Source organism: Cydia amplana, chromosome 11 (assembly GCF_948474715.1).
Source record: "Cydia amplana chromosome 11, ilCydAmpl1.1, whole genome shotgun sequence".
NCBI lineage: Eukaryota > Metazoa > Arthropoda > Insecta > Lepidoptera > Tortricidae > Cydia > Cydia amplana.
The window spans coordinates 15,356,702-15,370,625 of NC_086079.1; the positions used below are offsets into that span (position 1 = coordinate 15,356,702).

The 13,924-nt window shown below is 40.9% G+C and overlaps 1 protein-coding gene across 1 annotated transcript in view; it reads left to right on the forward strand.

The window, feature by feature from the left end:
• LOC134652131 (pre-mRNA-splicing factor ATP-dependent RNA helicase PRP16) overlaps positions 1 to 10,084 on the forward strand; it is a 122,969-nt gene extending 112,885 nt beyond the window's left edge. The window contains exons 8-12 of the mRNA XM_063507299.1: positions 2,159 to 2,300; positions 3,220 to 3,380; positions 6,234 to 6,388; positions 9,140 to 9,225; positions 9,893 to 10,084. Of these exons, the coding sequence (XP_063363369.1) occupies positions 2,159 to 2,300; positions 3,220 to 3,380; positions 6,234 to 6,388; positions 9,140 to 9,225; positions 9,893 to 10,079 (731 nt within the window). The 3' untranslated portion in view covers positions 10,080 to 10,084. The remainder of the gene's footprint in view (positions 1 to 2,158; positions 2,301 to 3,219; positions 3,381 to 6,233; positions 6,389 to 9,139; positions 9,226 to 9,892) is intronic.
• The last annotated feature ends 3,840 nt before the right edge of the window (positions 10,085 to 13,924 follow it).

Genomic DNA, 13,924 nt, shown 5'->3' on the forward strand with positions numbered 1-13,924 from the left:
GTAGCACCGACCGGAAAGTCTTATGCTGTTGAGATAAGACTTTCCGGTCGGTGCTACATCTATTGTCAAGTAGCAGTACTGATAGTTCCGCTACTCGATGCTAGATGCTAATAGTCTTTTTGGTACTAAAACTGATGTATGGAGTGAGCACTCTATGTATTTTTTTCTCTATGGTACTAGGCACTGACAATCCAACCTCTAGACTGAGCTTAGGCCAATTCTTTCATGAAACCGATGCTGCCAAAAATACGGGGGTGCGGGGGGACGAGGTGAGCGAATCCCGTGCCGTGATTTGTCCGTTCAAAGACACCGACCAATCACGGCACGGGATTGACTCGAAGATGGAGTAACACTACCGTATGTGTGGCAGAGGGGGTAGCGCGACTATGCTATGTCTAGAGGTTGGATTGTCTGTGGTACTAGGTAAACCGCATAGCGAGCCCATTTAGTAACAATAGGGATGATGACACATGTTGAATTTTATAACAAAATCTAGTAAAATAGATAGCAAACGAGCAATTTATCACATAAATGTGGATATTAAAATAAAATATTGAAAAATTACAAAAATACAGGACCTGAAAGTTTCAAAATTTAAGTTTTTTTTAACTTCCAAAAACGATAAAAGTAAGGGTACCATTCGATTCCTTACATTTCATGCAATAAAATATTGTATAGCAACTATATACATAAACGCAATATTTCACCGACAAAAACGCAATTTTCTTGTTTTGTCCATACTACAAGATGGGTGATGACGTCACGGCCCTTGGCCGTTTTGTATAGGGCGTTTCGCGAGTTAAGTGCGACTGTCGGCCTTTGACTACAATTTCTGACTTTTGTGTTACTTTAATGCAATGGGTCCCACATAGACATTTGGTCCTAAAAACAAACCCGATCGATTTATACCATAAAAAAAAATTGTCATGTAGCCTATTGACGTTGTAGGTAAAAGCTTGAATCTTTTAGGACCTTACAGTTGAGTTGACTGTAGTCGTTTTTAGATAAAACCTAATTTTTTATCGACAGTTTATGCAATCAGCGGGCTCAGCACGGTTCCATTTTTATCCACTATCACTAAGCCCGTCACTTTCGCACTTACATACTTGTTAGAACGTGACAGGCATGGTGATAAATGATAAAAATGCGACCGTGCTACTAGGGCTGAAGCAGAAGCGGGCCAGTTGTTCAATACTATCTTGACGCGACTTTGTTGATAAGAGAATAAGAGCGTGTCAAGGTAATTTTGAACACCTCGCCCGCTTAGCAACTTCTGCTGCTGACTGTACCAACTATTTTAGACATGTTTTCGAATTGAATTCATTGTTTAGATTGGCATAAGCGACGTTTTCCTTTATACTTATTCAGTGAACCATCAAAATTAATGTCTTATGGTACTCGTACTTTAAGTATTGACCTTCTGAGGAGTCAACTCTCTAGAAGACATGGGCATGATTATTCGAATATTTTTTATCGGTATAATCATTCGAATAAACAATGCACGAGTTAATTATTCGCGAATGAATTATTCGTTATTTCATTCAAATAAATCCACGAAATATAATAAAGTTTTTTGGGTTATTCCATTCAAATAAGGGCGTTTTTTTTTGTCCCCTACACTTTTTTTCATATTTGGGATTTTTTATGTTATTTCTACTCAGAATCACGAGCTCTTTCTATCCTAATAGGAGAAAAAAAGAGTCCCAAAATTTCCATACATTTTTCGATCTTTCCATTATGCGACCGCCATACAAAGTCTATGAAAAATGGTGACGGAATGGAAATAAAAACCTTAGGACACTTTTTTTCTCCTATTAGGATAGAAAGAGCTCGTGATTCTGAGTAGAAATAACATAAAAAATCCCAAATTTGAAATAAAAGTGTAGGGGACAACAAAAAAAACGCCCATAAACAACACGAATAATTTTGTTATTCTTATTCGTTTTTCGAATACATTTTGCCCATCTCTGCTCTCTAGTTACCAACGGCCGGGGTGTACGGCCGGGCCGGACACAATTTCTGAACTTACTCGTATTACTTTAGTTTTAAGTTACCATAATGTTCTGTTCCTTCCACTACTGTACTGTTTTTGTGTTCTGGTAATAAACGTATTTTTATTTTATTTATTCTTGTAATTAAAGTTATTTTTGTTTTCCAGTGTCAATGTTATCGGTGCCGTCCGTGTTCTACCGGCCACAGGGGCGGGAGGAGGAGGCCGACGCGGTCAAAGAGAAGTTCCAGGTGCCCGAGTCCGACCATCTCACCCTGCTGCATCTGTACAACCAGTGGAAATCTAACAAGTAAGCCTTTACATACAATAAGTACTTCTACTACTGTCAATGTTGTCGGTGCCGTCCGTGTTCTACCGGCCACAGGGGCGGGAGGAGGAGGCCGACGCGGTCAAAGAGAAGTTCCAGGTGCCCGAGTCCGACCATCTCACCCTGCTGCATCTGTACAACCAGTGGAAATCTAACAAGTAAGCCTTTACATACAATAAGTACTTCTACTACTGTCAATGTTTTCGGTGCCGTCCGTGTTCTACCGGCCACAGGGGCGGGAGGAGGAGGCCGACGCGGTCAAAGAGAAGTTCCAGGTGCCCGAGTCCGACCATCTCACCCTGCTGCATCTGTACAACCAGTGGAAATCTAACAAGTAAGCCTAACATACCATAAGTACTACTACTTCTGAAGAGACCTATTTTGGCCCTAATGTTTTAACAGTGTCAAACTATATTACATTTTTTTAATTGAAATTCTATTCTTGCCGGAAGCGGTGAATTTTTAAATTTTTCCTTTAATACAATTTTTTTTAGTACCGCTCACAAACGTATCTGCTTGATAAAAATTTAATAGGGAATATTACGGAACACTGCGTAGAGGGCGCCACTACCACCATCCATCACAATCTGAGGGTCTACCGCGAAACAAGAAAATATAACCTAATCTCTCTATTACTCTTGCACATTCGAGCGATAAAGAGGCAGATAACTAAATTACGATTTTCGCGTTTCCCCGAAGACTCTTTGTAAACAAACCGCCTTGATGCATCAATGTCATATTTTATTGTCTGTGAAAACTTGGCAAAAAACAGTTTAAGGCACAGTATGTATAAGTTAGTCTATGGTTTACAAAAGGCGCTAGTGCAGTAATATCCCCTGTTAAAAGTTAAGTCTAGTCCTGTAAAGTTACATTGTGTTAATGAGATAACCTTGTGTTCCAGTTACTCTAGCTCGTGGTGCACGGAACACTTCGTGCACGGCAAGGCGATGCGTAAAGTGCGCGAAGTTCGACAACAGCTCAAGGACATCATGCAAGCGCAGAGGCTCCCTCTAGAGTCGTGCGGCACAGACTGGGACACTGTGCGGAAATGTATCTGTTCTGGTGAGCGAAATAACCTTGTGTTCCAGTTACTCTAGCTCGTGGTGCACGGAACACTTCGTGCACGGCAAGGCGATGCGTAAAGTGCGCGAAGTTCGACAACAGCTTAAAGACACCATGCAAGCGCAGAGGCTCCCTCTAGAGTCGTGCGGTACAGACTGGGACACTGTGCGGAAATGTATCTGTTCAGGTGAGCTAAATAACCTTGTGTTCCAGTTACTCTAGCTCGTGGTGCACGGAACACTTCGTGCACGGCAAGGCGATGCGTAAAGTGCGCGAAGTTCGACAACAGATTAAAGACATCATGCAAGCGCAGAGGCTCCCTCTAGAGTCGTGCGGCACAGACTGGGACACTGCGGAAATGTATCTGTTCAGGTAAATTATCTATCAACTATATATCGTACATAAGTTTCGAAAAACTCATTGTTACGTGGTTTGAACCCGGCAACCTCCGAATTGAAATCACGCTCTTACCGCTAGGCTACCAGCGCTTTCCAAGAATTCAATTTCAACTTCAAATCATTTGGCTTTGGGTACCGCCATCTGTATTCCCTGATAAATATGACCTCGATCCCTAGAAAGAATAGGCTATTACTGAACTATTACTGAACCGGTGAGCTCCATCGTAGGCCCTATCATCAGGTGTGACTAGGGTCAATCGCCGATCAGTTTTTAATAGTAAACAAATGAAAATATTCAGGAGGGCAGTATTTTAGGGAAGGTATTTAAAAAAGTTTTTTACTACTTATTGGTGTGAATCCCACGCTAAATACACTACTAACAATCTAAATTAAGACACCAAATGGGCAGACATGGCGAGGTTTCCTTATCTTATCGATCACGAAACTCTTAAACTCTTTCTCCGCTAAGTCCCGATTTGTACTGAATGGGTTCAAACGATCGATTTATAAACATTTCCACAAATGTTCCATCCTAGACTGCATAGGCACTTACCATCAGGTGAGGTAGATGTGCCTAAGGAAACTTTCCAAAATTGCGAAATGTTTCGGAAATTTAACGTAGGAAAAATTCGGAAAATTTCTTACATTTTTGTATGAGAATTGAAACTTTCCGATTTTAAATTTAAATTTCCCATATTTCCTAGTGAAAGTTTCATGAAATGTATAGAATTTTATGGAAACTTTCCGCAACTTGCACATCTGTACGTGAGATTGTGGTTAAATGCTTACCTATTTCCAATAATAGTACATTATTGTCGAGGTTCGGAAGTAGCTACTTGCAGGCTGAGGATTCGTTTAGTTTCCAGCAAGTAGCCTTCCAGCCGAGTCATATATCTGGGGGCACGGCAGTGCCCCCGCCAAGACGAGCAAAGCGAAGCGCAAGGGCACTACCTACCTTTTCTCGAAGCGCTTCGTCGTTTTTTTGAACTTGGGTTTGGATTATACCAGATAAACAAAACTCTCGGAATATGATGTCAATAGTGGACTTATTAAGCATAAAAAATTTCAATTGCATAGCTCTTATATTTAAGATTTTATTAATGTCTAAAAAAACCCCGATTTCGTCACTGACTCACTCACTCACTGTTGATCATCAAAACCTCTAGGGTACTTCCTGAAGTCCTAGGAAGCTGAAATTTGGTATGTGAGATAGTATTAGTCCACAAACAACAAAATAATTCAAAAACTTTAAATTATTAGCCCCTAAGGGGGTGAAAAGGGGGGTGGAATTTTGTATGGGAAATCAATAGGTAACCGCGGAACCGATTTAGTTGAAATTTGGTATGTAGATAGTTATTGTTATGGAGAAGAATATAAAATAGTTTCAACCCCAAAATCACCCCGTAAGGGTGAAAAGGGGTGGAAAAAGGCGTTAGGGGAAAAAGGGGGTTGAAGTTTGTATGGGGAATCAGTAAAAAGCAGATTGTATATAAAATATGCCCTCAAATACGTATTTCAGGTTTATTAATAGTAAATCACCCGCAACCCTTTAAATCAGAAGATTGTCTTAAGCAACTTACAAAAATATGTGAAATCCCACCAAAAACATTTTCATGTAAAATGTTGCCAAGACGAAACCATAAGGCTCGCACTGACAAAAAGTTATCAGATCTCTTGTAGAGCCAAGCTTCTAACTCTACAGGCCCTACCTTCACAGACTCTACACCTTAGTCAAAATATGTGGCTTGGCCGTTTCATTATTACAAGAACTATATTATAATAAAAAATAATGAATTGTGAGTACATTTTTCACCTAACGCCCATGTGACGAAACGGTCGAGCCACATATTTGGACTAAGGTGTAGAGTCTGTGAAGGTAGGGCCTGTAGAGTTAGAAGCTTGGCTCTACAAGAGATCTGATAACTTTTTGTCAGTGCGAGCCTTATGGTTTCGTCTTGGCAACATTTTACATGAAAATGTTTTTGGTGGGATAGTGCTTTTCTCAAAAATGGTGCAAGAAATAGAAATATTTTACAGAAGCAACGTTCTAATCTAATTTTCACAGAAAAAAGTAAAACCATTAAAAAGATTTGCTTGCCGCCTTTAAAAACAAAAAGAAGTGTATTTTTCTGCTGAAAATACGCCAACGTATTTGAGACACCTAAATAGTCGCGGTACCAACATTATAATAATAAGTGCTGATCATCTGTTTGGCTGTTTAATGGACCTATGCCTTCATTTGATATGGCCATTTAAAGTTTTAAAAAGTTTGGAACTCGTTAAATAATGGAATTTGTATCCAACATTGCAGTACCGAAATCGAGACTGCAATGTTTTTAACTTTTTAATTTTTTGAATGACCATAAACTACGCACTTCGCGACCTATTTTTTAACCGGCAACGTCGACTTTGCCGTCCATTTTTGAGAACAAAAACCTTTCCCTACTGTCCCCAGCGTACTTCCAACAGGCGGCCCGGCTGAAGGGTATAGGCGAGTACGTGAACAGCCGCACCGGCATGCCGTGCCACCTGCACCCCACCTCGGCCCTCTTCGGCCTCGGCGACTCGCCCGACTACGTGGTGTACCACGAGCTCATGATGACCAGCAAGGTGACGTTGCTTACATAACGCACACTACATATACATACATATCAGATTTCAGATTTCAGATCATTTATTCGTAAATATAACATATTTATAAGTCAACATAACACAGTTCATAATTAATCAATTATTTACATTATGTATTAAGTATATTATCTTAAAAGGATCCGGTCACTTACGGCCACATTAATTTTAAGGCCAAATATTATGAACGGCCACTTCCCCGATGGGCTACTTCCTTTAAGGGCCACTTACAAACAACATTCCCCGAAAGGCCACAATCCTCTAACGGCCTCTTCTCCTTAGGGCCACTTCCTCAAACGGCCTTTTCTCCTTATGGCCACTTTCTCAAACGCGAACTTCTCTATATGACAACCTTCCTCGTAAAGGCATCCTTTTGAATGAGCACAATATGAATGATGATGGTCATTCACATTCTTCTATAGAGATTGTCCCGGCTTATTGCTAATACTGCACCATTCTAACCCTGGAGTCCGCCTGGCAACCTTATCACAATAATTGGCGTGTGCACTAGAGTTTAAGAAAGCAAGAGGGAAACCTAAGTTAAGTAAGCCGGTCCTTAAAAAGAGATTAAAAACATACCTTTTAGAAAATTAAAATTTTGGAAATTGTGATACCTATTTAATTTGTTAAGCATATGTGTGCATGTTAGTTTTTAGATTATAATAAGGGTTACCTATTGTTTAAAGGCTATTGCTTTGTACTAATTGTTTTGTTTAGGTGCATGATTCGATTAGTTAAGTGAGCGCTTCATTCGCCAACAAACTGGTTACAGTTTGGCGACATCATAAATTTTGTTTGTGAGCATGTACCTTTTGTGTAAATAAATAAATAAAAAAAAAAAAACTGACATCGGAACTTAACAACCCGACGTTTAATTAGTACTCTATGAATGTCCAATGTAAAGTGAACCCTAAATGGCTCTTCAATTAAGTCCGTGATTGTACAGTACCTACACCAGTGGTTCCTAACCTGGGGGTAATTACCCCCGTGGGGGTAAAACTGGTATTTTACGGGGGTAATAAGCTAACCTAATATAACAATACAACAAACACATAAACAACGGGTGGCCGGACTGAAAAGGTTAGGAACCACTGACCTACACTTAGGAAAATTGATTTTCGAAATTATGCTACGGACCCAACTATACAGGGTGTAATCGTTAATTGTAGCCCAGACGATCACTCTGTAAATATAACAGATATCAGAAAACTTTAAACTGATATCGAAAGTACTAGGCTTTAGTAGTGTAGTTAGTAGTAGTGGCCAATCGGGGAATTGGACAAACTAGTTATTTTAACAATGGCCGTTCAGGGAATTGGACAAACAAGGAATTTTTACAGCGGCCGTTCGGGGAACTGGACATAGAAGGAATTCCAACAGTGGTCAATCGGGGAAATGGCCGGATAAGGAAACGGACGAACTAGGAAATGGACCATAAAGGAATTTGGAAGGTGGACGTTCAGGGAAGTGGCCGTAGGTGACCGGATCCTCTTAAAATTATTACATTTTACATTCATATATACTATGATTTGTTATAGACCGGTATTTGATGTGTTAGGGTCAACGGGTTGGTCATTTGCAGAAACTCTGAGACAGTGTAACACGCTAGGTCCATTAACATTGCCTTCAGTTTTTTAGAGAATACTGCGTTGCTTTTAGCCTCTTTTATGTTTAGAGGAACATGGTTATATATGCTCGCCCCTGCAACACTGAGCACTGCACGCTATAGCTAGATCGCTATAATGATCTCTAAGACACATTCGTCAGATTCCTTTTTCGTCAGGATAAATTACAGCCTATTTTTTTTCGGACGAAAACGGAAATACTCTTTGGACAGTAAAAAACTTAACTTTAATGTGGAAGATTTGGAATTATCCAGTGGATCGAACAATTTAAACATTTCCTTCACAACTTAACCTCCTATTTCTGGGCGCTTTGCCCTTCGGGCATCTGAAGCTACCTAACGAACCTAACCTACCTACCTATTGATTTAGTGTGACGTTCGTGAAAACATTACACTGGGGAGACAAGCGAACCTTTGTTAGGTAGCTTCAGACGCCCGAAGGGCAAACCGCCCAGAAATACGGGACTCCGTCTGGTTCAGTTGTGAAGGAAATGTTTCTGGAACAGAAAATTCTGACAAATGCGGAATCTGACCAAAATTTCGTTTTCGTCCGAAAAAAAATAGGATATAATTTATTCTGACGAAAAAGGAATCTGACGAATGTGTATTAGATCGCTGCTATTAATTACCTGGCACTTATTATGAAAGCTTGGAGTGGTCTGACTCTAATGACTCTTTATTAGGTTTACACACGCAACCTGCTCCCCACATCGACTGTTCGGGTTTAGTGACTAGCTTGATTAGGTGTGTCATCAACCACGAGTAGAATTGCTTACATTGGATTACCATTAAAATGTATTTGTGTGTACTAAAATCCGCTGCACTTTTTTTGCAACAAACACTCCTTCGATGTCACCAGAGTTGCCCCATAGCTGCAGGCCATGCCTTAAATATGAAGCCACATAACCGTGATACCTAAGAACTTATAGTTGAAAAGCTGTATTTTTATCCGTTAGTTAATTTGCGTTGGTTAGAATTGTCTCGATGAGTAAGTAGATTGAAAAAAAAAGAGCAGTCGGTTATAAATTTTTTTGGTCAAAAATGTTTTTGGCGAAAATAAATTTTACGTTATGATTGTGTTAATACTTATTAATTTGTGTTGTTCGCAGGAGTACATGCACTGCGTGACGGCGGTGGACGGGCGCTGGCTCGCCGAGCTTGGGCCGATGTTCTTCTCAGTCAAGGAGACCGGCAAGTGAGTAACGCTCACAACAATACTAATAAAAAAACCGGCCAAGTGCGAGTCGGACTCGCGCACGGAGGGTTCCGCACCATCAACAAAAAATAAAGCAAAACAAGCAAAAAACGGTCACCCATCCAAGTACTGACCCCGCCCGACGTTGCTTAACTTCGGTCAAAAATCACGTTTGTTGTATGGGAGCCCCACTTAAATCTTTATTTTATTCTATTTTTAGTATTTGTTGTTATAGCGGCAACAGAAATACATCATCTGTGAGAATTTCAACTGTCTAGCTATCACGGTTCGTGAGATACAGCCTGGTGACAGACGGACGGACGTACAGCGGCGTCTTAGTAATAGGGTCCCGTTTTTACCCTTTGGGTACGGAACCCTAAAAATATCGTGTACTTATCTGATGGATGGAACAGTTTTATATAAAACTTTCTTGAATATCTTGTAACCTGGAGTTATCATGGTTACCAGTACAATTTGACACTGGGTTAACGGTTTAACCGCTTCACCCCGGGCTAGTGGGATGGTGCAAGTAAAACGTAGTGATTTAATTCTCTTTGGGTGCAAGTAGCCCTTAAGCAGAGCAATCGTTAGAATCTTGTTTGATGCGGCGATCTTTTAAAAATAATTCTTTATTCTTTGTTTGAGTCTTGTTTTATTTTATCCTCAGGTCAAACCGCGACAAACGCAAAGAAGCCGCAGTGCACCTCCAACGCATGGAGGAAGAGATGAAAGCCGCCGAACTCAAGATGGCCGAAGACAGGAAGCTGAAGGACCAAGACGTCCCCATCAAGCAGGAAATCGCCACACCTGGGTTAAGCACACCAAAGCGCACGCCTGCGAGGTTCGGTATCTAGAATAATATGAGAAGTTTCTACTAAAAATGTTACAAAACTGTCACCACCGTCTATTTTACACCCCCAAAGTCTAGGACTCGACAAAAGATGGCCGAAGACAGGAAGCTGAAGGACCAAGATGTCCCCATCAAGCAAGAAATCGCCACACCTGGGTTAAGCACACCGAAGCGCACGCCTGCGAGATTCGGTATCTAGGATAATATGAGAAGTTTCTGCTAAAAATGTTAGAAAAAACACGATTTTTTACCGACTGTACTTTACACCCCCAAAGTCTTGGACTCGACAAAAGATGGTCAAAGACAGAAAGTTCAAAGATCAACAGAAACATCAAGCAGGAGATCGCCACACCTGGGTTAAGCACACCGAAGCGCACGCCTGCGAGATTCGGTATCTAGGATAATATGAGAAGTTTCTGCTAAAAATGTTAGAAAAAACACGATTTTTTACCGACTGTACTTTACACCCCCAAAGTCTTGGACTCGACAAAAGATGGTCAAAGACAGAAAGTTGAAAGGTCAACAGAAACATCAAGCAGGAGATCGCCACACCTGGGTTAAGCACACCGAAGCGCACGCCTGCGAGGTTCGGTATCTAGGATAATATGAGAAGTTTCTACTAAAAAATGTTACAAAAACTGTCACCACCGTCTATTTTACACCCCCAAAGTCTAGGACTCGACAAAAGATGGCCGAAGACAGGACATCAAGCAGGAGATCACCACACCTGGGCTAAGCACACCGAAGCGCACGCCTGCGAGGTTCGGTATCTAGGATAATATTAGAAGTTTCTACTAAAAATGTTACAAAACTGTCACCACCGTCTATTTTACACCCCCCAAAGTCTAGGACTCGTCAAAAGATGGCCGAAGACAGGACATCAAGCAGGAGATCGCCACACCTGGGTTAAGCACACCGAAGCGCACGCCTGCGAGATTTGGTATCTAGGATAATATGAGGAAAAGTTTCTACTAAAAAATGTTACAAAAACTGTTAACACCGTCTTCTTTACACCCCCAAAGTCTTGGACTTGACAAAAGATGGCCGAAGACAGGACATCAAGCAGGAGATCGCCACACCTGGGTTAAGCACACCGGATACCCACGCCTGCGAGATTCGGTATCTAGGATAATATGAGAAGTTTCTGCTAAAAAATGTTACAAAAACTGTCACCACCGTCTATTTTACACCCCCAAAGTCTAGGACTCGACAAAAGATGGCCGAAGACAGGACATCAAGCAGGAGATCGCCACACCTGGGTTAAGCACACCGAAGCGCACGCCTGCGAGATTCGGTATCTAGGATAATATGAGAAGTTTCTGCTAAAAATGTTACAAAAACTGTCACCACCGTCTATTTTACACCCCCCAAAGTCTAGGACTCGACAAAAGATGGCCGAAAACAGGACATCAAGCAGGAGATCGCCACACCTGGGTTAAGCACACCGAAGCGCACGCCTGCGAGGTTCGGTATCTAGGATAATATGAGAAGTTTCTACTAAAAAATGTTACAAAAACTGTCACCACCGTCTATTTTACACCCCCAAAGTCTAGGACTCGACAAAAGATGGCCGAAGACAGGAAGCTGAAGGACCAAGACGTTCCCATCAAGCAGGAGATCGCCACACCTGGGCTAAGCACACCGAAGCGCACGCCTGCGAGATTCGGTATCTAGGATAATATGAGAAGTTTCTACTAAAAATGTTACAAAACTGTCACCACCGTCTATTTTACACCCCCAAAGTCTAGGACTCGACAAAAGATGGCCGAAGACAGGAAGCTGAAGGACCAAGACGTTCCCATCAAGCAGGAAATCGCCACACCTGGGTTAAGCACACCAAAGCGCACGCCTGCGAGATTCGGTATCTAGGATAATATGAGAAGTTTCTGCTAAAAATTTTAGAAAAAACACGATTTTTTACCGACTGTACTTTACACCCCCAAAGTCTTGGACTCGACAAAAGATGGTATCACCACCGTCTATTTTACACCCCCAAAGTCTAGGACTCGACAAAAGATGGCCGAAGACAGGAAGCTGAAGGACCAAGACGTCCCCATCAAGCAAGAAATCGCCACACCTGGGTTAAGCACACCAAAGCGCACGCCTGCGAGATTCGGTATCTAGGATAATATGAGAAGTTTCTACTAAAAATGTTACAAAACTGTCACCACCGTCTATTTTACACCCCCAAAGTCTAGGACTCGACAAAAGATGGCCGAAGACAGGAAGCTGAAGGACCAAGATGTCCCCATCAAGCAAGAAATCGCCACACCTGGGTTAAGCACACCGAAGCGCGCGCCTGCGAGATTCGGTATCTAGGATATGAGAAGTTTCTGCTAAACATGTTTGAAAAAACACCATTTCTTACCGACTGTACTTTACACCCCCAAAGTCTTGGACTCGACAAAAGATGGTCAAAGACAGAAAGTTCAAAGATCAACAGAAACATCAAGCAAGAAATCGCCACACCTGGGTTAAGCACACCGAAGCGCACGCCTGCGAGATTCGGTATCTAGGATAATATGAGAAGTTTCTACTAAAAAATGTTACAAAAACTGTCACCACCGTCTATTTTACACCCCCCAAAGTCTAGGACTCGACAAAAGATGGCCGAAAACAGTACATCAAGCAGGAGATCGCCACACCTGGGTTAAGCACACCGAAGCGCACGCCTGCGAGATTCGGTATCTAGAATAATATTAGAAGTTTCTACTAAAAATGTTACAAAATTGTCACCACCGTCTATTTTACACCCCCAAAGTCTTGGACTCGACAAAAGATGGCCGAAGACAGGGATTTGAAGGACTAAGACGTCCCCATCAAGCAGGAGATCGCCACACCTGGGTTAAGCACACCGAAGCGCACGCCTGCGAGATTCGGTATCTAGGATAATATGAGGAAAAGTTTCTGCTAAAAAAATCTTACAAAAACTGTCACCACCGTCTATTTTATTTAGGAAAAGTTTCTGCTAAAAATGTTAGAAAAAACACGATGTTACACCACTACTACTTTACACGTTGTAAAGTGGACGCAACTGGAAAATACTGTCGCACTCCATACTATAGTTAGTTTTTTTAGCATTAGAAAAAGACTACGCGATCTTGACGTGTCTTTTAATAGAAAAACTTTTTTTTTTAATCAATAACTATTACTTATGAAAGCAAAAGAATATAAATAATCGTATATGATTCATATACATGTTTGCCGTGACTTATTTTTCAAAAGTGTTTTTCAATAAAAAGACACGTCAAGATTATATAAACCTTTTTTGTAACGCTAAAAAAACGAACTATAAATTAGTACGGGAACATACCGCAGTGAAGGTGTTAACAAACCTTGTATTTATTTGGTTATTTACCTCCCAAAATTGTGACGTTATCTATGAAAAGGGACCTTATTGTCGATGGCGGTTACGCCATTATTAACGACGCTCCGATATAAATACAATGCCGCGCGACGCTGTGCGGCGTAAGCGCCATCGACAATAAGATCCCTTTTCATAGATAATGCCCCAATTATGAACTTTTCTTTAAATCGTCTACCAATGTTTGCTCAGATCATATCTACTTTTGACATTATTTGTATCCCTCATAAGTAAAACTTTATAAGTTACATTAAGTTACAATGTATTTTAATTATTAGGTATTTAAGTGGTCGAAATAAAACTAATTTTACTGAACAAAACTATTTTATTTTTTTCATCATTTTATAAACTTGAACAGCTAGGTCATATCATAATTATCATATTATGTATTTGGCTACACTACGAGATACTAAAGTACGTTATGAGCACGTCTTGTATGTCTTTAAAATAACTTATTTATACAAGTGATTTTTGCGTATTGGTTT